Source organism: Crinia signifera, chromosome 8 (assembly GCF_055691185.1).
Source record: "Crinia signifera chromosome 8, ASM5569118v1, whole genome shotgun sequence".
In the NCBI taxonomy this organism is placed as follows: Eukaryota; Metazoa; Chordata; class Amphibia; order Anura; family Myobatrachidae; genus Crinia; species Crinia signifera.
In genome coordinates, this window is record NC_139224.1 from 32,899,489 (window position 1) to 32,925,421 (window position 25,933).

Consider the following 25,933-nt stretch of genomic DNA (forward strand, 5'->3'; position numbering starts at 1 on the left):
TATCATTAGGCATACTGATGGGATACAGGCAGTCAAACAATCCCTTTTAGAGACAGAAATGTCCCCTGATCTACAGGACTTACTTACACAAGGTATTGAGTTCATCCTTGTTAATAACTATTTTAATTTCAATGGTACTTTTTACAATCAGGAAGTCGGCACCGCCATGGGGACCAGGTTTGCCCCCAGCTACGCCAACATGTTCATGGCCAGATGGGAGAACCTGATGGTATGGCATGGGCACGGCTGGGAGGCGAACCTGGTCCAATGGTGGCGCTATATTGACGACGTACTGTTCGTGTGGAGGGGAGATGAGGTACAATTGAATAAATTCTGTGAATATTTAAACCAGAACTGCTTCAATATCCAGCTCACATTTAATATAAGCAAGATGGAGGTGAATTTTCTTGACTTAAGAATTTACATTGAGGATAATAAAATCGAAACAACGGTGTACCACAAACCATCTGATTCAAATTCATATATTAATCCCTCTAGTAACCATCTTAAGAGGTGGATCTCGAATGTCCCCAAAGGACAATTTGTGCGGCTAAAACGCAACTGCTCCACGGTTACTAATTTTGAGAACAGCGCTAACAGAATGAAAGACAAATTTGTCAATAAAGGGTATGGGACCAAACTACTAGAAGGTGCCTTGGAGGAGACCAGGGCACTCCCTAGAGAAGATTTACTCAAAGACAAAGTTGCTAATATTTCAGGGAATACAGGTTATACTATAGCGTTTAACACACAATATAACGCTTATCATAGATCAATAGAACATATCTTCAAGAAGAATTGGAAATTACTTCTTGAAGACCCTGTTCTGACGAAGATTCTACCTCAAACCCCCAAGTTCATTTATAGACGAGCTGCCAATTTGAAAGATAAGCTAGTTAATAGCGCATTCATGGATAAAGGGGGAATGCTAACACGAAACAATGGATTTCATCGTTGTGGCGATTGTGCCATGTGTAGATCATATCCATCTGCCATTAGAAAATTCACTGAGATTAAATTGAATCATTTCAATATCAAACCCAAACAGTTCATCACCTGCAATTCTAATTATGTAGTTTATGCCATTCGCTGTTCCTGCGAAAAATTGTACGTGGGTAAAACAAAGAGGAATTTAAAGGTTCGCCTCGCCGAACATATACGGAACATCAAGAGAGGGTTTAAAGATCACCCTTTCTCCCTTCATTTTGCAGAGACACATAATAGCTCTACTAAATTCATTACAGGTTTTTGGGGGTTAGAAGTGGTTAAATGCAATTGGCGTCATAATAACCGAGATATTCGTTTGGCCCAAACGGAGATGAGGTGGATCTTTAACTTGTCCACCCTGGCTCCCCACGGCCTTAATCATGAGTTTGAATTGAAATGGTTCTTATAAGTCTAACTGCAATTTATGTATTTTAATGCATGATGTATTGTCATTAATTTTTTGTAAATGGAGGAACCATATATAGCCTGCCCCTAGTAGAGGGACACATTTTTTTGATGCACTGTATATATTACTGGCCAGTATGTCCACATATATACATAGACCAACAAATTATATATATTTTTTTAAGTGCCATTAGCTAAAGCACTATTTGTCCATATAAGTAATTTGGTCCGTATCGCCTGGAATAGCTATTTACGTTTTCCTTCCGCCATTTGCGTTTCATCTGGCGGAAGGACATTTAAACACTCCGTTTCCGGGTGTGCGTTCCTCTGAATGCTGACCGCATTAGACATATGCGGGTCAAGCACCAGTCACTTTACTTCCGGGCGTGCGTTCCACGTCCCGGAAGTTATGCTACAAGGACGCGCGAGGGTATATGCTGTATATTAACACAGTAAGTATTATATTTTACATCAAGTTTACCTCGACTTATGCCCGCTAGTATTACTAACGGAGCCCATTGCTTATAATGCATCGCAGCACAGGCTATGTGTCCCGTTTACCCTAATTAAGGGAAACCGGATATGGATCCTCCATAGCACTATTTAAACTCTGTCAGTTTCACTCACTTGATATCCTTGAAAAAGGCGGCTGGGACCGCTGAAACATGTTGGATTACAAGTGAGTTTGTTGTTCTTATTATTGTTTTTATTGCTGCAGCTGTGGTTTATGGCCATTGGGCCACTTTTGCAGTTTTATAAATAAATTTTTGGTACTGAGACCAGTCCTCTTTTTTGCTTTGTGGTACACCATCTCCTATATGGTTATTGTGGAGAGCTGATTGCAATTAAGGACTGCACCCAGAAAGATACCTTTATATACGTGGAAAACCTACATCTGTAGTGAGTACGGTACGCAGTTACCATTTCACAGCAATTGGTGATCGGGGGATGTGTCATTTAAAGATACCTTGATATGCATGAAAACTCCTGTTTAAACAGTGAGTACGGTACGCACAACAGATTGCTCATTATTTGGTACCTGCCTCATCTTTATCACAGTGGTGAACCCTTAATAAAGAAACCGTTATACACTTTAAGCACATCACTTCATTGTGAGTTTCGGTACGGTTCATTCCTGGGGAATTATCCTACCTTGATACCATTGTGTATTTTGTGTTATTTATACACATATTTTGTCTGTTTCCTTTCTATCTGAGAAACATTTTGAACATACCAGTCAAGCGCCATCGATTCTATATTGGTTTCGGAAGCATCTACAAGTGAGGACACCAAGTGGTCCTACATCTGGAATTGAGGCTGCAGGGACTGATAGCGCCTTGGGACTTTTCTACACGTTTGTTTTTTGTTATTAGCTTCTTGTACCAGATTTTTGTTTTCCGCAGGGCACTGTACGGCTTCAGTACCTGATCTGAAAGATCCACTCCGCCCATGTACCTATTGTAATCCAGGATACAATTAGGTTTTGAGGTGTGGGTACTGGTACCTCGTACAGGGATGGAGGTGGTACTGTCTCCGTGAATTGTTGTCAGTATAAGGACATCCCTCTTGTCCTTATATTTGACCAACAACATATTTTCGGTGCATATTCCCCTGCTTTCACCCCTTCTCATTACTTGGGCAATGTGCGTTTTTGGGAGGCCTCTTTGGTTCTTGCGCACAGTACCGCAAGCTGCTGTACCTCTTGAACCAAGGGCCTTAAACAGGGGGATGCTAGTGTAAAAGTTATCCACATAGAGGTGATAACCTTTATCCAGGAAGGGGTGCACTAAATCCCAGACAATTTTTCCACTAACACCTACGAGGGAGGGGGGGCATTCTGGCGGTTCAATTCTTGAATCCTTCCCTTCATATACCCTAAACCTGTGAGTGTACCCTGAGGTGCTTTCACACAGCTTATACATTTTTATGCCATACCTTGCCCTCTTACTGGGAAGGTACTGGCGGAATTTAACCCTTTCTTTAAAATGTATAAGGGACTCGTCTATGCAAATGAATTTATCTGGGATGTACATCTCTTCAAATTTGGCACTGAAATGATCAATGACCGGCCTGACTTTGAATAGCCGGTCAAAGGTGGGATCATCTCTGGGTGGGCACTGTGCATTATCGTTGTAATGCAAAAATTTAAGGATCGTCTCAAATCGAGCCCGGGTCATGGCCATACGGTAAAATGGGGTGCTGTACAGAACATCTGTACTCCAATATTGCCTAATTTCTGGCTTTTTTACTATGCCCATATGAAACACCAGACCCTAAAACGTCATCATCTCTACTGCATCTACAGGGGTACACCTAGCAAATGATGACGTGGGGTTTTGAGCAATAAACTGCTGGGCATATAAATTAGTTTGGTCCACCATTAAATTTATAAAATCATCAGAGAAAAATAATTTGAAAAAGTCAATTTCTCTGAGACCTGTGGAATCAAATTGGATTCCTGGCATGGCCAAAAACTCAGGAACCTGGGGCTCAAAATTGTCTGGTGGTGGGGTCAATACGAGATCAATTATTGGGGGGGGTCTCAGCTGCTCTACGGGGGCGTCTTTGAGGGGGTCCCTCATCACCAGAGGAGGAAGAGGAGCTTAAGACGAATCCTTCAAATTCCCCGCTTGCCTCACTGGCTGTGTCAGAGTCAGAGGCAAGCATGGCATATGCCTCCTCCGCTGAATACATTCTTCTGGATGACTGGGATGACATTTGGGATGACATTTGGGATGACATTTGGGATGCCATTTTTATTTTTGTGTTACTGGTAGTGAAATGTTTCAACACGTGTATAGTGTAGGGGGGGGTACAAACTTTATTTCAACCCGGGGGGTATGTAGTGTGTAGTGTGTATGTAGTGCAGAAAAAAAAAATACTTTATACAGGAATTTGATCCCAATAAAAAAAAAAAAAATTGAAGGGGTTAAAAAAAATAAAAATTGAAGGGGTTAAAAAAAAAAAAAAAAGGTCCTGCGCCAAAAATTGAGCACAGATGTTGGTCAGTAACGTCCGTCACTGAACAGCGCTCAAAGGCAACAGGAATTTGATCAAAAAAAAAAAAAAAAAAAGATCAACCCTGTGCCGAAAAAGCTGATCAGTGATGTACGTCACTGATCAGCGCACAGTGGCCACAGGACACCCACAAAATCACAGTGTGTGTAAAAAAAAAATTAAAAAAAGACCCCAAAGCACCCTCAAAAAAAAAAAAGGTGATCAGTGATGCGACACTGATTACCAGTGAGGGGCAGCAGGTGCACAACCTTTGGTGCAACTGACAGTGCAACTGGCAGCAACTGACAGGTATATATATAAAAAAAAAAACCTCTGCACCCCCAAAAAGTTGCTGATCACCTCAGATATAGTGATCAGCACAAAAGGCGGGGGCAGCAGACACAAAATATAGCACTCTCTATCACTCTCTGTCACTATCTCTCTATCTCTCACTATCTATCACTCTATGACACTGCAGCAGCAGCACTGACAGTTATATATATGAAAAATAACCCCTGCACCCCCAAAAAGTTGCTGGGGGTGCACAAAAGGGGGGCAGCAGACACAAAATATAGCAGTCTCTATCACTCTGTGTCACTATCTCTCTCTATCTCTCTATCTCTCTATCTCTCACTATCTATCACTCTATGACACTGCAGCAGCAGCACTGACAGGTATATCTATCTAAAAAAAAAACCTGCGCCCCCAAAAAGTTGCTGATCAGTTAATTTATACTGATCAGCACAAAAGGGGGGGCAGCAGTCAGTTATATAAAAAAATATATAGCACAATCTGTCACTATCTCTCTATCTCTCTCTATCTCTCTCTATCTCTCTATCTATCTCTCTATCTATCTCTCTATCACACTGCAGCAGCACAAAATATAGCACTCTCTGTCACTAGCCCTCTCTATCTCTCTCTATCTCTCTCTCTCTATCTCTCTATCTAAAACTCGATGACACTGCAGCAGCACAACACAGCACAGCACAACACTGGAAGTCACAACAAGTAGCAAGATCCCAAGCAGTGATCAGGTAAGTATTTTGCAAGGTTCTGGTCAGGGTATCGCGGCAGCTAGGCACGGTGACCGCACTGCACGCAATTCCAGACCGGAATGGCGTCTGCAGTGCAGTCACCGTTAGTTTAAACCCCCCTCCATGGCTGTGATTGGTTCGTCGGTCCGACGAACCAATCACGGCCTTTGGGGGCGGGCGGGGTGAGGTGGGGTGACACCAGTGTCACCCTTACACCCCGCGGTGATTGGTGCTGTACTTTACAGCACCAATCACCTCCGATCCCTGTGTCACCGGCGAACGTTATTCGCCGGTGACACAGAAAACGCTGTGAATGGCTGTTCACACTGAACAGCTAATCACAGCGATCGCCGACGGGGGGGCGGCATCGCAGCCCCCCCTGGGCATGCAGGGACATGTCTGCTGTCAGGGACAGCAGACATGTTTAAACTGTCACCGCGTCTATAGACGCGGTGACAGTTTAAATCCATGACGTACATTTACGTAAATGTACGTCAAATGTCGGGAAGGGGTTAAAACTGATTGATGCCTAGCAAGTTAGTATCTCCAACTCTAGGAGGTAGTCTGTATCGCTCCTTGTGTTCCCTTATTGGAGAGGGCTGGGATACTTTATCTCCTGCGCTCTCTTTATTACAGGTTTAGGGAAAGGGTATCGCCCCTGAATAGGTCCCTGTGGAGGGTGGCACTAATGAGTCCCATTATCACTGTCTCTATAATGGCATTACACCCAGCAGCTCTCCCTATCTGTCCTCTGGAATGATTGATCACCAGGGGAGGTACTTTGGCTTATAATGGGGTTCTCTTCCCCCTCTAGGCTATTACAGTCCACACTAACAGTTTGTCTAATTCTAATGCAGCAAGGTACCAGCGGCCTTCTTTGACAAAGGTGGGGGCGTCTTTTCCCTACCTCTGTCCGACACTCTGCAGGCCGTGGGCTGCCCGGAGTTACTCGCCACTCCGCCTACCGCTGCCGCCTGACACTTGCGGGGCCTGGTCTCACTGGAGTCTCTTGGGATGATGCAGAGGTAGTTGCACCTGCTGCTCCTGCTTCCATCTCTATGCACTGTGCTGCCAGACACCTCCAACCTCTACTCCTTTCAGCTCTCCATGCACTTCCCATCCTCAGCACCCCTCGTCACTTCCTCCTCTCCTTCGCGACACTCACCCAACCAACCAGGTTAGGCTAATACCACATACAAGGACTATCTCTAAATGAGGCCCCCAGTGCGGTAACACCACAGTGAATAGGAAGTGTGCAGTAACTGCGAGGATGCCGCATGATGGGGATCTCACGTGTGACCTAAACAGTGCTGCATTTCCGAGCAAGTGCCACAGAATATGGTTTTGTATATTTTGTTGACCTTCATCATATAGAAATGACTACATGGTTACAAAGTCAACACACAGCATATCAACAAGCTAGGCACGTAGATAATGACCATGTTGACATTAATCATGTCAACACTGATGGAGCATTGACACGATTAGAATGTTAATAACACATTCCTGGTGGTCTGGTGGTGAATTACCTGCTTGACTTCTGCCATTATTTTGGCAGTTCCAGTGGTGAGCATTGGTCACCGATAACCCTCCCCTTGTGCCTAACATCCTAAACCATCAATGCTGTCCCCTAACCCTAATCCTCCAAACTGGCAGCCTAACTCCAACTGTTGGCATTCTAATAATATTGTTAATTCACATGTCAATATATCAGATGCTGACATTGTGAATATGCCAACATTTTCCGACATAATCACTGCCTCCTTATAGAATGCTAATGCGGCCTTTTGGTGCCGACATTTTTCCTGGCCTTCAAATACAGGGATTAGTAAAAGAGCAAAATGTAAAAAATAAATGCATTAAAAGCTCAGTCGGCACTCCCTTATAAAGTATGCTGTTGTATTGTAGTTTTATTCCTCATTTCATTGCATGCATTTGGTTATCAACAGGAACAGAAGGTTCTCCTGGTTTGAAAGGACAAAAAGGTGAGTTGCTTGTCCCGTTACTGTTTTATCCTGTGACAGCATCTCCTGTAACCTCTTCATGGTTTCTACAAAATAAAAAACTACTCTAAAGCGTGGCGAGCGAAGCAAACCTGTGAGGGGACGCTTACGCTACATAAGTTCCGTAATGTAAGATGAGAAAGTACCAAAAAAATCTAAGTAAACTAGCACATACTGTAAATGCACTTTGCCTTCTAGACTGTGCTGCCTTTGGTATTATGACAAACACCTGACCTCTAGGATCTACAGCGTGATGACGGGGGTCATTGGGAGCAGGAAGGGACCTGGGCACTGGGGTGTGACCAATTAGAGAAGACTTGACCACACTGCCAAAACACAATAAACAAAAGTGCATTCCTTGCCTACTTTAAATTTCACCTCTCCGGGAGAAGCCCGCAATTGAGAATTCCGCGATTGTGTCATTTAAGCCCCGCCCCCTCACCACAGACCCGCAATTTGTGGTAAATAAACCAGCAGGTATGGGGGGAGCGGGTTCTATGAACAGAAAGTGGGAGACTTGCCCACGTTCCCGGGGGGGGGGGGGGGGCGGGAGGTGGACCCTATTTGCGGGAGGCTCCCGGCCATTCCGGGAGGGTAGGCAAGCCTGTAAAAGTGCACTGCTAAAAGGGTCGCCGATTGCTGCAAAGGGAGAACCTTACTTGGGCCTGCAGCCGAGCTGCATTGGGCAACAACAATGTCCTCCTCATCTACAGACCCAGGTTCTTCTCCCTGGGCCTCTCAAGTAAACCAGCCAGTGCACCAGGACCTTGGTAAACAGTACTCATTCCCCAACAACTCTCAGAGCCCCTTTTTCTGAGGTGTAACCTAATACAGTTCTGCAGGGGTTTGGATGGTTTTTAGCCATCTATTTAAAATGTATCTAAATATGTTATCTAAACTCTGAAGTGTTTTGGGGTATTTTTGCGTATTGCACAAAATACATTAATGAGGGCAGCTTGTATTCAGGCTCATCCATTAAAAGAAGCAAAATTGGTCTATCCAGAACAAGACACACTCAAGGCCCATACACACTGGGTGACTTTGAGCTGAAAGGCTCTCAAAACAGCAAGTTTGTGTTGCTTTCAGCTCAAAGCCGCCGAGTGTGTATGGCCCGGCGACGAGTGGTGAGCGCTGCTGCGTCCTTCGAATCATCGCCAGGAAAGCTGCTCATCTGCTGGTATTACCAGCAGATGAGCGGCTTTGAGGACAGCTTGGCATAGCGCTGCGCTATGCCAAGCCGTCCTCCCCCTGCTGACGGCGCCGGGCAGGGGGAAAGCCGCTCAGTGTGTATGCACTGAGTGGCTTTCCCCCCATTGATGATAGCGATCATCGCTGTCCATACACACTCGGCATAATCGCCCGGTGTATGGACCTTAAGAGAGATTTATCAAAGCCTGAAGAGAGATTCAATCAGCTTCTAGCTCTCATTGTAAAATGACAGGAGATGATTGGTTTGTCTCTCTACATACTATAATAAGTACCCCCCTGTCATGTATTTATACATAGAGCTGAGACCATGTATTATAGCTAGGGTAATCTGGTGCAGAGCGGGTCCAGGCCCTGTGTGAAAGAGTCAACATGGTTCTTACACCCTGGGTCCAACCTGATCACAACCAGGGTTATTCCCAGTACCAACCTGGGTCGTAACGAGGTCATGCCTCACTAGCACTGACCTGGGTCCCGGAGGCGGTGTGAAAGGGGTATGTATATCTAAAGCCCCTGTAATGAACCATGAACCATGTTCAGAATCCCAGATTAGGCATGAGTCAGAGTCGTGACTTCCACATACAAGGGGTATAATTGTACAAATGAGCACAGTTGTTGCAAACATGCAGCATGTCATAGAAATGAGAGAAGGAAACATCTGTGGTGCATCCTTTCTGCCTATTATTTGCGAGTATTTCTTAATTTCTGCATTAGTACAAGTCACATCAAGCACAGTAGTGTTTTGTGTTTGGTATATTGGAACTAATTCAGCATGCATAAATCAGTGACTGCATTGTGCGTGCGTGGCCACAACTAGACTCAAAATTCCACAGTTTGACAGGAAGCCGGCGTTTCTGGGAGGAATCCTGCCATTATCTGGGTGTGTTTGAAAAAAATGCAGGTTTGTCTATTCATATTTTTCAGATGGGTCTGTAACGTCTGCGCTGACCACTTCCAGCCTATCTCGGTGGCAGATTGGTGGCAGCCTCAGGGTTACTCACATTTGCACAGACGGCAAAGATGCCTCAATGTTCTGGGAGTTGCGAATGGATTTGCGAGTGGATTGCGGTTATCGATCCATTCACAATTCAATCTCAAATTTTCACAGAATATTTCTCTCTCTGTCTGGGCGGCGGCTTAATGCTTGCAGTCAGCTGCGGATTCTCTGATTAGCGATCTTTGCTGAATTAGGCCCTTTGTCAGGCAGCTGATAAATAGTATTCTACATTGTGCATGCCCTAATAACTGAGGACTTTCCCTTTTAGGAGAGAAAGGAGATGCAAGCACCACAGACACAGCGTATGGTAAGTGAGAGTCTTAAACTCAGACATCATATAACTACAGTACAGCAGAGTATGAAGACTAAAGTAAGAGTGGTGTAACCAAAACCTCAATCTGAGCTCAGTCTCTTACTTTGAGCGATCTTCCTGTCGGTTTTCCAAAATCCAACATTAGTCCTGTGCTGTATGCCTGCCCTGCCCTAACTCTACTCTCTTTCAGCTGCTCGAAACTGCAAGGAGCTGCGGAACCTGGGCTCTTACCTCAGTGGGTGGTACAAAATATACCCAGATGGTGTAAAGCCTCTAACAGTCTTGTGTGACATGGACACAGATGGCGGAGGATGGGCGTAACTACTACCTTCTGGGCCCCATAGCAAAATTTTGAAAGGGCCCCCCACCACAGGAGGAGAGGGTGACAGGTGTGTGTGTTTGGGGGGGGGGGGGGGGGGGAGATAGATTATATGGAAGGGGCCGAGGTGTAAAGGGAGGGGGGGTTGTAGCAGAAGAGAGGGAGAAAAAGAGGAGAGACATGGTGGGGAGGGAGAGTAAATGAGAGGAGGTGGAGAGAGACAGACATAGAGACATAGACAGAGAGAGACAGACAGATAGAGAGAGAGAGAGAGAGAGAGAGAGAGAGAGAGAGAGAGTGAGAGACATACAGAGAGAGAGAGGGCCAGATTCTATAAGCTTCAAAAGTGATAAAATGGAGAGTGATAAACAGCCAGCCAATCAGCTCCTACCTGCCACGCCACAGACTGTGTTTGAAAAATGTCAGGCAGGAGCTGATTGGCTGGCTGTTTATCACTCTCAATTTTATCACTTTTGAAGCTTATAGAATCTGGCCCTGTGAGAGAGAGAAAGACATACAGAGAGAGAGAGAGACAGGCAGAGAGAGAGAGAGATAGACATACAGAGAGAGAGACACAGAGAGAGAAAGAGAGTGAGACAGAGAGAGAAAGAGAGACAGAGATAGACAGACAGAGACAGACAGAGACAGACAGAGAGAGAGACATACAGAGAGAGACATACAGAGAGAGAGAGAGAGACACAGACAGACAGAGACATACAGACAGAGAGACAGAGAGAGAGACAGACAGACAGAGAGACAGAGAGAGACATACAGACAGAGAGAGACAGAGAGAGACATACAGAGAGAGAGAGACAGACAGACAGAGAGAGAGGCATACAGAGAGAGACATACAGACAGAGAGAGACAGACAGACAGACAGAGAGAGACATACAGACAGAGACATACAGAGAGAGAGACACACACACACACACACACAGAGAGAGACAGACATACAGAGAGAGAGAGAGAGAGAGAGAGAGAGAGAGAGAGAGAGACACACACACACACACACACAGTGTTTCTCCTATTCACATCCTCTCCCCTCCGACCCACAGTTAACCCTGTCCCCCCCTTACCAGTATAATTCATGCTGTCAGTGCCGAGTCTTCCTGCACTGACAGCTCCGTGTCTCCTGTTTCCCAGGGCCAGGCAAGCAGCACAGCGTGTGTCACGCCAGGGCTGGTCACTAGATAGTGACGTCAGTCCCCGGCAGCATCAAAGAAGGGAGAGGGGGGAAGGCTGCAACAGCCAGACCACCACATTCCCCTTCATACGTACTGCATCGTCGCTAGCGGGGGAGGGGGCAGAGGCACCACTGACACTCCCAAGCGAGCGGCACTAATAAGGAAAAAGGGTGCAGGGGATGCCTGCTGTGCTATGGGGCCCCCCAAGGGCCCGGGCCCCATAGCAGCTGCATCCCCTGCACCCTCCATAGTTACGCCACTGATTGTAAGTGAGAACAGAGCTATATAACTTTTGTAATGAAATGCCCCCGAATGCAAGGGGCCTTCAAGCAGGGGTAGATTGGGCTGTGAGCAGCCAGGCAGCATTTCTTCCATCAATTAGAGTGTAATATTCTCTTCTTGCTTTCCAGCCTGCAGCCAAACAGTTAATGGCTGTCAACATGCTGATTGGTAGATGCATGCACACATATCAGTGTGCTGACAGCCCATCATTGTATGGAAGCATTTGGAGAGTTGGTCCTGTTAATGGTTGAGTTGGGGCCCCAGTGCATTGCTTTGCCCAGGGCGTACAATACTGTTAAGATGGTCCCAATAAAAAACAGTGTTCATTTAATAAAGTAAAGGCCCTGGGCCGCTGCCTTCTCTAGCATCCTCAAAAACTGTCTGCTGTATGGGGGCAGCCATTTTCCGAGTGTCACATTTTTGTATTAGCAGCGATGCAGCAGTAACTGGGAGAGCCGGGACCCGGCACAGACAGAAGCGCCGGCGGCAGAAGGCAGTGAGTAACAATAGTCCTGCAGCCCCCCGTTGCCCACACCCCTCAGCGCCTCCCCACCAGCGAGGGCTGCGGGACTATAGCTACGCCACTGTTCCTTACCATATTTTTGCACATTCGTGAGTCCAAAATCACATGTGTGGCAGCTTTAGCGCACAACTATGAATCCTGTCCATAATCCTCACAGAGAACAGGATGTTCCACAAGACATAAGGTTCCCCCTATATATGAAAAAGTTCTGCAGAGATACAGTATGGGCGATATCTGTGGAGGACCCCCATTACAGCAAGAAAAGTAACTTTCCAGAGCTTGTGCCTGTAGAATGACTATAGAAGCCTATAGTTTTCCTACAGAAGTTGATGGCTTTTTTTACACAAAGTGGCCTAGAGAGGGATCCTTCCATATTGGAAGCAGAATTTAGCATAAGAACTGATGGATTTAGCACAGACAATGTGAATTGTTTACTACCCAATGCAATGTTACATGTAGAATAGTGAGAGGCTATAAGCAATGTTTGCCATCTCAAGATTATGAACGACTGTAATTGAGCAACTCTCATAAGTAAGATTGATTTATTTGACCTAGATTTACTTTTAACAATTTTTGCAGTGTTTATATGGGATAAGAAAAGATTGTCTGGTTTCCCATTTACCAAATCTGTAGTATAAAGTCTGACCAACACTGACCAACAATATCACGTGGTATAATAAATCCATCTGATGATCTGTGATGTAGAAACCGGCTATTGTATGAACAGAGCAACATATTACCCTCAAAGCTGCTGGTCCCATTCCTCCAGGTATCGCCAATCAGGCCTTTCTCATCTTCCGGAAGGTTCCTCTGTAGTGAAGTTGTAATTAGAGAATACACTTATTTTACTGTCCGGGATTTCCCAAGGCTCCTAATCTTGCTTTAAACCTTTAGGTCTTTCAGAGACGATACGATGGCACTGTAAACTTTTTCAGAGAATGGGATGACTACAAACGTGGCTTTGGCAACCAACTGAGCGAGTTCTGGCTAGGAAATGAGAACATTCACAGACTGACGTCTTCAGGTAACTGACTCATTACATTCACATACAATCATATGTATTTTTAAATTACTTTTTTGTGTGCAGGTGAACATTGGTTCTAGAGCCATAAGATGGGACTGGATGATATGAGTGCTCACCATGCGGTTAAGGCCCCCATACACTATGCGATTTTCGGCCGATTTCATCCGATTTCGGCCCTTTAGGCCGATAAATCGGGTGAAATCGGCCCAAAATCGCATGTGTTTGACATCTGATCTGATGCGCGGTCCCGCACGCATCGGATCGGATCACGGCGTCAGACCTACAGAACATAAGATATATCAGAATCTGAGCCATCATGGGTGCTTTTTAGCACCCACGATGTTCAGATCCGATATATCTTTATATACAGCCCCCCTGTCTTACTAGCAGCGCCCCCCCCCCCCAGAGCCGGGCAGGAAAAGCTGTCAGCGCTTGAAAAAAAAATCCCATACAATGAATGGGCAGCCTGTGATTGGCTGAGCGCTCTCTCAGCTAGTCAGCAATTGGCTGAGAGAGCGCTCAGCCAATCACAGGCTGCCCATTCATTGTATGGGCTTTTTTTTCCAGCACTGACAGCTCCCGCCTCCCCCTGCCCGGCTCTGTCACTGTCCCCCGCAGCGTCCCCTGCATGCTGCCTTAGCAGCGCCCCCCACCAGTAGCCCTGTTCTGCAGCCCCCACTGCTCCCTGGGTTTACATGTGATAAATCGAGACGATTTATCACATGTAAAAAATGGCACATCAGGTGACAATCTTATCAAGCTTCCCCGGGGAGCTGCCGGGGAAGCTCAGGGGGAAGTCGGGGGCGACTTGTCCTCAGGACAAGTCGCCCTAGTGTATGGGGGCCTTTAGTCCCACCCCAAATACGGATGCTGTTAGGGTCATCATAAATAGGTACACTGGGCAGCCCACCAGGTCCCCACAATTCTAAGGACCTTCAATCAGGGGCGGTTGGTCATATGATCAGAGTGGCGAGGCAGTATTCTATACCTGAATGACTGTCAGCATGCTGATTGGTGAGTGGCTGGAGCTATCCACCAATCAGAGTATTGACCGCCATTACTTGTATGGAAGCATGTGGAGAGATGGCACAGGAGGGCATGACATGATTTTGTATAATTGGTTCCTGTGAATAGGTGGATAGGGGCCCTACTATACTGTTAATATGACACTGCAAGGCCTGCAAAGCCGGGGTCTCTAGTGAGCCAACCCAGCCACAGATAGTCCTGCTCACAGTAAAATTAATGTATGAGGGGGGTTCATTAAATAAGATCACAAGAATATATTCATAGCTCACAGGTTAAATCTAATAATTATAAAGAGTACAGTATATTATTATATCAAATTACACAAAGATTACATTCAACTTCAGAGAAAATAAAAAGAATAATAATAAAAAAAAAAAACATAGTTCTGGCATCAACTTTGAATGAACAATGTCCTGGGGGTAAGGACTCCTCTGATAACATTTGGCCATCCTCACCGCGTGTGGCTACTTTAGGTGAATAACACATGTTACACAGTTTGTATGGTTAATATACCCATTGTGTCCTGCTTCCTATCACCCCAAATATGGATGCTTCCTGTTCACAGGGCACGAGGAGAGAGATGCTTGGGTTTTAATTACTTCCCTGGTACCTGATGTAATTATCAGACCCTTTCCTCTGGATAGTTGTTCCTTCCCACATCACAGGTTAAAGTGGGAGGGGGGAAATGGGTGGAACTGAGTTCCACCACCTGTAATGGTGGGGGAACTGGTTCCACCTCCACTACAGCCCTTTACAGTAATTCCAACAGAAAAGCCTGTCCCAACGGCTTCTTTTCTGAGATGGTGTTGTGATGTCAAGCCGTAACCACTGCTAAAGTGAAGAAGTGTCACTATGGGGGTTATTCTAGTTCATTCTTTCTGACAAAATCCTTCTTAGATGGACAAAACCATGTGCACTGCGGGTGGGGCAGATGTTACTTGTGCAGAGAGAATTAGATTTGGGTGGGGTTTTTCTTCAAAGTGAGATCTATATTGCAGTGTAAAATAAAGCAGTCAGTATTTTCCCTGCACAGAAACAAAATAACTCACCCAAATCTAATTCTATCTGCACATGTTACATCTGCCCCCCTGCAGTGCATATGGTTTTGTCCATCTAAGAAGGATTTTGTCAGAAAGAATGAACTAGAATAAACCCCTAAGAGAAGCAGGCTCTGTGCATGCCGATGACAAGGTGAGAGGTGGCTGGAGGTACACAGGAAGGCTGTGAAGTTGCTGGAAGCATAGGTGCCGATTTATGTTTTTGCTGGTAGGTGCTCAAGCCAAAAATATAGAGGAGTGGCTTCATGGGGAAGGGGTGTGGCCACAAAATAATACCAATTTATATTATGGAGCACAATTGTCTCCAATATTAAAATTACGGCAACAGAGTTCCACATACATAAATGCCCCCACAGTGCAGGTACTCCGCGGACAGAATACACTCTTCCCGGCATTACTGTTTCCCAGGTGGCGGGTCCGGCGATGTGGGTGCTGCAGCTGCAAATTAGCAAATTAATATGATGGCCCAGCAGCAGGACTCGGGCCCGTGGGTGCTCATCAATTTCCGTGGGTGCTCGGGCCCTTGAGCACCCAAAGAATCGGCACCTATGACTGGAAGGATACAAGGCATGGAACTGCTGGAGGGACACAGGCGGTGTGCTTCTGGAGTGACATATATGTGTATAAGGTACCAGGGCCGGACTGGGACCAGAAATCGTCCCTGGCATTTTGAGCACACAGGCCCACCGGAAGTGGGCGGGACCCTTGCGTGGCGAAGCCGCGCAGCAAAAAAGGAGGTGTGGCCTCATGAAAAGGAGGCGTGGCATCACAAAAAGGAAGCAATACACTGCCCATTACACATTATGGAACACACCATTATGCCCATTACACATGACACCACACACCCTACTGCCCATTACACATGATGCCACACACCGTGCTATCTACTACACATGACGCTACACACCATAATGCCCAATTACACATCAACACAAATACATGTATCTTGTGCGTAAGTTTATCTATAGGGGAGGCAGCTGGCTGGGAGTCTATCCTGTTAGGTTTTCCTGGAGGGGAGCAAGGTAGGGCCACACTAGCCAACTCACGTGCCCTTGTAGGGACCAGAAGTGTCCTGGGCCTCTGAGGATGCCGCTTTTCTATCGCTGGGGATGGGACCTTCTCACCGCCATCCACAAGGTACTGCTGCCGGATGCTGTGCAGTGCTGAAGCCGATACCTCTTGCTGCCAGGTGCTGCAGCCGGGACCTCTTGCTGCCAGGTGCTGCAGCCGGGACCTCTTGCCGCCAGGTGCTGCAGCTGGGACCTCTTGCCGCCAGGTGCTGTGGCCGGGTGCCGTCAGGTGAGGCTGTGCGCCGGGACCTTGTCCCCGAGTCCGGCCGGGAGCTACAGCCGAGTGGGATGGGGTTGGCAACCACAGAAGCCACTGGCGGGTGCTGCGGGGTTCTGCCGTCAGGCGCCGCTGGACACTGCCTGACCCTGGAGCTGCTGCTGGATATGCTGGCAGGCACCGCTGCTCCGTCCCCCACCACGCTGCTCTTCTCTTCCTCCATCCTCTGGCACACACTTAACGTGCCTGACACTTCCGCCTCCTTTCTTCAGCCTCCATCCACCTTCTTCTTTCACAGACCTGTCACTCATGGGCGGTCCTGTCTCTGATCTAAGATGTAGGGGTATTACACGTGTGTGCGGGCAGCGTCATGACGTTACCCGCACGGCTTCATAAGGAGGAGGAACCCAACGGTGATGGGGATGAAGCTGGATCCTCCTACTCCTCGCCGGAGCCAGCAGCTGTGTGCCCAGTCTGTGTCCAAAATCGGCCCACAAGGCCATCGGCCCTTCTGGCATTTGCCAGAAGTGCCAGATGGCCAGTCCGGCCCTGTAAGGTACCCTACTGTGGACATTTGGCAGCCCATAGAAGTCAGATTGGGTGGTGCAATAAGGCAGGGAGTGGCAACCTACAGGAAGCCAGCTCTGTACTTATCGCAGCCCTGACTGGCAGTCCCAGAGGGAGAGAACACCTCCCAATGGACTTGCTTCGTGTGTCTTTGATGGACAGGTAGGACTTCCAACAGTTAGTCACTTTATTTATTTGCATAAATAAAATAAATGGAACAAAATTACTCTGCTACTTTAGATTGCACAGATTAATTAGTGGAGTAACATTTGTTCATCTGTGTGTGACTCAGAGCAGGTCGAATAGTCCAAATCTAATAGAAATCTAATCGAAAAAGTGTGTGTGTATGTGCACCTTTAATCTGACTGTATATGAAGGGCTGCAATGCGGATTTTCCCCACACCGTGTTCCATTGTGCTTTATCTGTGGGTTTGTATGTGTTTAACCCTTCAGGAACCCATGAGCTTCGAGTTGACCTGACAGATTTTGATAACAGCTATAGTTTTGCAAGTTATGCTTCCTTCGCCTTGTTAGGAGAAGACGACAATTATAAGCTGAGAATTGGAGCTTTTAGAGGAAGCAGTACAGGTAAGTGTCTTTATTCAACTTATGTGTAAAGCTCTGGGATGTGTTATCGTAATAGCAGGTACCCAGAAGACTTTAAAAGGCAGCAGGAAAACATGTACCTACAGTATATGATCAATTGCACCTGTTTACAGTATGGGCATACTTACAGTATCTACTTTTCAAAACTGGTTTCAGGGAGATTATAGTTAAGGGGGCGTGTCATGCTCCACCCAAAGGGCGTGTCTATTTCCATGTGAACGTGGCACCTAGAAGCGTGGGTGTGTACTGCTACATCTGAGAGGACTCTTGTACAATGACTTATATCCAAATGTAGATGAGCCACAAAGCAGTTAGTGAGAGTCACCGAAGGTGTTCGCACAGGGGGGGGGGGGGGTGGCACAGTCCCTAAAACTTCGGAACAAGGCCCGAATTTGGATAACACTGAATGAAGCTGAATCACCCCCTGTATGTGTTGTATGTGTGAGTGTGTATACACGTGTCACATCGCTCCTCGCAATGGGGGTGATTTATTATCACTCGCTAAGCAGCTGTTGCTTGGGGCTTAGTGAATGGTGGAATGTCGCTTGGCCGCCTCACCCGCCACCAAATCCCCTCACATGCAGCCGCTAGCTGGAGAAATCATTTGATGGTCTCCTGCCTTCGCAATTAAAAAGTCAGTCTGAACTGATATTTATTTGCTAGCGCTAGGATGGAGATGGGGCGGGTGCTTTTTTTTGGGGCACAGCTTTTTCATAAGGGTTGCCCATAAAAGGCTGGGAGTTCCCCTGGCTTGGCCCTGTGTCTGCTCCTGTCCGCCCACGGACCTCCCTCCCCACAGCGATTGGTTTGGTAAGTTTGTAACCCGCCAAAGTCATTGGCTGTTGGAGTTTGCACGTGCGCAGAAAACCCGACCACCGGGCTGGGGCCGAATTAGGATCTCTACGGTCGCCGGTAGGCCACACAGATGCTGCTCCCCCGAATTTAGATCTCTATGATCACCGGTAGGAAACACAGATGCTGGTCCTGCCTTGTCTGTAACGCACCCCCACAATGCCATCAGTCTTACAACAGTCTACCACCTCGCCATTGCCGCCCCATCTTGCACAGTCACCCTCCCTTCCCCACCGCACCTTAGACTGTGGTCGTAATGCGACCGCAGTTTAAGGCTCAAGCACGCACACTAGCATATCTGCAAAAATCGCGATCTGCAATTTTTGGAGATCTGCATCCCATACTGAATCAGGCCCACTGTGTATCTTCAAGGGGGGGTTAGGCACTGTGTGGGAGTGTCCATCCAGGGGCGCTAAACTGAGCAAGGCAGCTGCACTAACAGGTTAGTTGGGCCCGATGAAGACAAGAAAAAACAGGGTGTCAGAACAAAGTTCTGTGGCAGCGCTGTATGGAATATAGTAAAAAACAATTTGTTGGGAAATTGGATGATCTTTACAAATGATTTTATTAAATTAGACAGACTGTCCGTATATAAAAATAGATGAGCAAAATGGCATGTACATACACTATAAAAAATGTAACAGTGGAAATGAAATAAAATACATAAAAACACTCTGCCTGCTGGATTTCATATTTGTATAAAAATACAATTGATATTTGAATGTCTGGTATAGTTACCAATCCTGGCGTACTATTGTTTACCGCTGGACTTGGTAATTGTCCTGCCGTGGATGGAAACAAACGGTGATTGATGTAACAGAACGTTGTTCCAAATTTTCAAGAGCAATGAATTTGGTCGGTGAGGCCCCAATGAGCTGGTAAAGATGATAATTGGACCGCACAGCCAGTGATGTTGGATCCTCTCTAGTGGGTGGCCTGGAGAGCTTGCAGTCTAAACATTGAATATATGGGCCATTGAAGTGATTTGGATCAAATCACTTCAATGGCTCATATATTCAGTGTTTAGACTGCAAGCTCTCCAGGCCACCCACTAGAGAGGATCCAACATCACTGGCTGTGCGGTCCAATTATCATCTTTACCAGCTCATTGGGGCCTCACCGACCAAATTCATTGCTCTTGAAAATTTGGAACAACGTTCTGTTACATCAATCACCGTTTGTTTCCATCCACGGCAGGACAATTACCAAGTCCAGCGGTAAACAATAGTACTCCAGGATTGGTAACTATACCAGACATTCAAATATCAATTGTATTTTTATACAAATATGAAATCCAGCAGGCAGAGTGTTTTTATGTATTTTATTTTATTTCCACTGTTGCATTTTTTATAGTGTATGTACATGCCATTTTGCTCATCTATTTTTATATACGGACAGTCTGTCCAATTTAATAAAATCATTTGTAAAGATCATCCAATTTCCCAACAAATTGTTTTTTTACTATATTCCATACAGCGCTGCCACAGAACTTTGGCCCTTATTCTGATTGATGCGTACTTTTCCGCATACTTTCGGATAGCGTCTTTACGGCGTCTGCGCATGCGTGGAGAACGCAACGCGCATGTGCCACGCATTGACTCCGTACCTGTTCGTGCAAATCCCGTACAAAACTGTGCACCGCAATCAGTCTGGAAATATGGGCGTATTATGGGCGTCATGCGGAATGACACATGGGCGTAGTTTCAAAGTGGGCAAAACTGGGAGGAAACATGGGCGGACACGGGGGAGTACACTTATGTTGGGGGGCGTGCATTCGGATAGCACTCCGAATGCACGCGAACAAAACCGATAGAAATGTGCGGAGTCCATAAGCAAGTATTGCTTTGCGGAAACCACTCGGTCCTGCGGTAGGCGAACGGAACGCCTAATGACTACAAGCATTAACACCTGAACCCAATACAATCGACTCCTTTACTCATTACTCACTAATGGCACGCTTGTCAGTGCTTTAATTGAAACCATTGCTGCTTCAAGGAACCTTTACTAAACACACACATATGCTGTACTTGTCACACACTTTTAAACTGCTAAGAATGGACATCACTGAATATTAATACTATCAATACACATGTGTATTCTACATGTACTAATTAAACCACACAATTTTGGTTAACTAAAGAAATTTATTTAAATACATTTCACAGACAATGACACTGTGAAGCAATAAAAAAAAAAAAAAAAAAAAAAATACCAAAAACCATGCCAGGAATGTACCGAAATAAATTATAATACAAAATAAATATTATTGCACACATTCATAGCCACAGCAGAATCATTTGGAACACAAAGGGACTTAGCAACATCACTTCAAGTATAGCTGACAGTAATGGCAGGCAAAAGAGGGCAACAGGGGAACCAAAAATGACATATGAAGCAAGGGCTCATCTGGTTACCCTCAGCACGTGATTGGACACAAGAAGCTGACACACACAGCACAATGAAAGAGTTGGGATCACATAACGGTGGAGATTAATGCAGCCACAAGTTCATTTGCGAGCACGTTTGCCCTTGGTAGGCTCCTTGGCCTGTGCAGCAGCTCTTCGGCCACGGCCAGATGCTGGGGCAGGTGGAGCAGATGCTGGTGAGGGGGTGGATGGTCTACCCCTCCTGCCAGCAGGGAGTGTTTCTGGTGGTAATGCACCAGAAACGGATGACATTAGGACCCTATTGCTGTTAACTAGCTCCACCATAAGCTCATTATGGTGGAGGAGGAGATCATTTTGACGCGTGGCTTGCTCGGCCAGCACCTGAACACTTGCAGCCATGGCCTGATGCGCCTCAGCCATGGCCTGCATGCTCCCAGCGATGGACTGCTGGGTGCTGACCAAGCTCGCCATGACCTCCTCGGTCCTACGCATCCGTTCTGATGCCAACTCTCCCTGCTGGTTAATGTCCCCAAGCATCTGGGCCAAGCTGCCATAATCGGCTTGGACCGATGCCTGCTGCTGCACACGCATACCACTGGGGCCAGGTGGCACGGACTCCTCCACCTCCTGAGAAGAGTCTTCACCAAGCAGTGGGGTGTCTGTTGAAAATGATAAACACAATTAGGACACATTCTAAGATAATTACTTGCACAAGCTTATGGCATGACAAATATTTACCTTCCAGAAAAGACGCAAACACTTCAGCTGGGGCCTCGCTATCCATCGTGCTCACCCCCCTGACCTCCTCAACTGCTACACAGCACTCGGCCATCAACTCCAGGGGGGTGAACTCTAGCCCTGATGGCATGGGCCCGGCCCCAGATCTCTGGCTGTGTTCCCACCGCTTGGTCATCTTCCTCTTCAGGTTGGTTTTGAAGTCGTGCCACCTGCAATGTAAGTTGACATATTAATACAAGTCACTCCAGATGTTTGCTGTTGCAGCCATTGCTCTGTGCTACATATTACGACATGTGCTTAATGTCAAAAAGATAACATTACATTCAACTATGATATCAACCGTTACAATACACATTCACACTCACCCTACTCTAACTCTCAACTAAATAACATGGCAATAATGTCTGTGTATCGTACCAACCTCACCGGCCATTTGCCAAATCCATCTAAGCATGAATTCAAACATTACTTGTCTATTACTGGGCACATGTATCACAAAACAACTTGCCTCTTCTTGACGTGCTCCGTCTCACGAACTTGTGGCGCCACTTCATTAATCTCTGCCGTTATGTCTTCCCAAATCTTCCATCTGCGTGTGTGTGTCAGCCTCTCCGGTGGACACTCAATCCAATCACGTGCTCGCGGAACCAGGATGGCAAGCTCCTGTGCTTCATATGCCTTATTTCTGGAACTTGGTTCCTCTGTTGGCCTCTTTTTCCCCTTGCCACGTCCATGCCCACGCCCACTGGCACGTGTCGCTGTACTTGAAGTGCTGGCCATGGTAGTATCTTGTGAAGTCCCCGGTTGTGTTCCAAATGATTCTGCTGAGGCTGCATATGAGGCAGCTGCAGGTTGCCCTGCTGTAGAAGGGCCAGGTGCAGGTTGCCCTGCTGTAGAAGGGCCAGGTGCAGGTTGCCCTGCTGTAGAAGGGCCAGGTGCAGGTTGCCCTGCTGTAGAAGGGCCAGCAGCCTCATCATTTCCCACTGGCTGCCTGTGCAGTGGCACATAGGAGGTGCTGGAGTCCATCCTGTCAAACAGTAGCTGCAACTCCTGGTCCACCTCTGATTGCGATCCAGACATGTTAGCAGCAACTTTGTCACATTCTAATACACCTTTATATACTGTTTGTGTATCCTGTTTGGCGTACATCAGCGGCAGCTGCGTTCCGTGCGCGAGCGTAACGGCCGCCTGCGTACGGCGCGGTTTTTTCGCGCCGCATACGCCACGGCCATAGTTGCGGAAATTCCATTGTGTAAAACCTGGCGAAACTTCTACATGAAATATTGGTCACCAATTCTAACATTGCATAGAATCTTCTGATACACCTGTGACTATCGCACAATATACATGCTATTTGGTAGCATGACATGACATTTGGTTCATGACTACTGTGGTATTGTTGAGTTTGATTGCAATCTAAAAGTAGCCCAATCCCTTAGAAAATCCAGGCCACAAGTCATGCAATACTCATCACTACTGTTATAGACAACACATGTGAGAGGCCTATAAATAGTGAATTGCTGCTAGAATCATTTGTCTCCAGATCTGTAGTTGTCAGGGTCTAAGGTAAGCTCTTCCATGGTCCTTGTAGATATGATATACATTAACAATGTAAGTGTATGAATGTATGCACCATTGCCTCACTGACTACAGATTGTTGGGCCAGCAAAGGCTTTGTAGCATTATTGCAACATGTCACATGTTCACTATTTCACTCACAGGTCTTAAACCTTTGTGTGTCCATCTATTGCAGGACAACATGTCCCAGCAATAGGTGAAATGTCTCATAGTACATGATGTCGGCAACAAATGCAGACACCTTTGATACTCAAGTAGTGTTTAGTAGTTCGATGTTGTAAGCATCTGTGTGTTTAGGACGGTGTGTATTGAGTTCATATTATTGTTACATCATTATAGAGTCAAATGGATATTCGTGATTTCACGGGGCGGCCATCTATTGTACGTATTGAAGCCTACAAATCTATTTGTTGTCGGATATGGCCATTATGTGCATAGGTGCATCATTATTTATGTTCATTTATTTATAGGTTGCTGAAGCAATGATGGCATTCATGGCAAGGAGGCTAAGGGCACTTGCGGCTCTCCCCACTCGTCGCCCAAGGAGGCCAGGACGTGCTAGAATCTATCGCACACGGGTGACTCTGTTTGGTATGCCCGATGATGAGGTACTTACTAGGTACCGGTTACCGCCACATGTCATTCTGGATCTGCTCTCGTTAATTGAGAGTGATCTGGAACCTCTTCACGGGATCACGACAGCAATTCCGCCTCACACACAGCTGCTGGCGGTGTTGCATTTCTGCGCCTCAGGATCATTCCAACAAGTAGTGGCAGTACTTGCTGGAATATCTCAGCCGGCCTTCTGCCGAATCCTGAGGCGTGTGACGTCGGCCATGTTTAGGCGCAAGGGGCACTTCATGGCCATGACATTTGCCACCGAGACCCTGCGCAGAAGCCAGCAGGCCTTCCATCAAATTGCTGGCTTCCCTAATGTGATAGGGGCTGTGGATGGCACCCATGTACCATTTGTGCCTCCATCTCGAAGTGAGAAGATATATAGGAACCGCAAATTGTTCCACTCACTGAACGTGATGGTGGTATGTGGCCCATCCATGGAAATTCTCTCCTTCAACTCGAAGTTTCCCGGAAGTGCCCATGACTCTCATGTTATCCGACAAACCGGGATTTGGCAAAGACTACAAGAGCTGGAAGGCCGTGATGCGTGGGTTCTGGGTGACTCCGGTTACCCATGTACGCCCTGGCTACTTACGCCGTACAGCTCCCCAGCACCGGGCCCACAGGAGGCATTCAATCGGGCGCATGTTGCCACCAGGCAAGTGGTGGAGCGCTCAATTGGCCTTTTAAAGGGTCGATTTAGAGTGCTCCACCGCACTGGTGGTGACTTACAGTATGCGCCTGAAATGGTGTCGAGGATCGTGGGCCTGTGTGTATTTTTCCATAACATTGCTGTGCGGCGTGAGATACCCTTTGATGAGTGGGAGGTTCCATCTGAGCCGCAAGATCCGCCCATGCGCCCATCCCGCGCCCCTGAATGCCGGAGGGGATACCAGCTGCGGGACTCTGTGGTGCAAAGATTCTTCAGGTACATTTTATATAGTTGACCAGAACACACCAATTGTTGTAAAAATCACCCCTTCAAATAAGTACAGTGTGTTAGTTGTCAGTCTTACAAAACGACAATTAGCCAGCCTGCCCTCCTAATGGCAAAGAAATAGGAGATATTTATCATATGTGCTTAGTTTTGGTGGAAGTACAATATAGGTGGGCATTATTATACCTTGTGCAAGGGATCTTATGTGTTTGTTATATCTTCATTATTGTAGTTGATACTATCACTGATGTCTGGTGAGTACATTGATTTATTCTCTAATGTGGTGGTGACTTTTTTTCTGTGTTGATGTATGATTTGTTTCCAGATATATATATATATATATATATATATATATATATATATGATATTTGAATTTATTAACATGTTTAGCAATTTCAAGGAGCAGCCAGGCAGGCAGGCAGGCAGGCAGGCAGCGCTGGTGTATAATGGTGGACTCAGGATACCTGCAAGTATGTGTATGTGTCTTTTAAACATAAATGTACGCATACACATAGATGCATAGAGTAAGTAATGCGAAGTACAGCTATGCGTTGCCAAGCTATAGCACGCGTTGCTTGGCGGTGCGATGCGTTATTCGATTTGCAAAGTGCATACACACTGTGTTTTATATATATCAGATTTGTTCATTGCCATACATCAGCACTACCGTTTTTAAGGCATGCGAATTTTTCGCCATTTGTGTTGGCGCAGAGACGCTGTTCATGTAAAGATGAACAATAAAGTTATTAACACAAATAACTGTGATAAACCAATGACAGCACATGATTGGTTGATTGATGCCAGTGCTAACATGGCGGAGACACGCAGAGCAGAGGCATTTTCACCTGCGGAACTTAGAGCTCTGGTCTCCGTCATGGAGACAAGGCTGGGCCGTGCAGGGCCCTTTATTACAAATGGCCAGAAGCGGCGGGCCTATGCTGCGGCAGGGCGCCGTATTTACGCCCGCACCCGGGTGCGGAGGAGCATCGACCAGTTAGAGAGGCG

The 25,933-nt window shown here is 46.5% G+C and overlaps 1 protein-coding gene across 1 annotated transcript in view; it reads left to right on the forward strand.

The window, feature by feature from the left end:
* The window catches only part of LOC146027215 (ficolin-2-like), a 51,982-nt gene that overhangs the window by 21,597 nt on the left and 4,452 nt on the right, over window positions 1-25,933 (forward strand). The window contains exons 3-8 of the mRNA XM_083158171.1: window positions 7,373-7,408; window positions 9,898-9,936; window positions 10,133-10,259; window positions 12,956-13,019; window positions 13,145-13,274; window positions 17,666-17,800. Of these exons, the coding sequence (XP_083014297.1) occupies window positions 7,373-7,408; window positions 9,898-9,936; window positions 10,133-10,259; window positions 12,956-13,019; window positions 13,145-13,274; window positions 17,666-17,800 (531 nt within the window). The remainder of the gene's footprint in view (window positions 1-7,372; window positions 7,409-9,897; window positions 9,937-10,132; window positions 10,260-12,955; window positions 13,020-13,144; window positions 13,275-17,665; window positions 17,801-25,933) is intronic.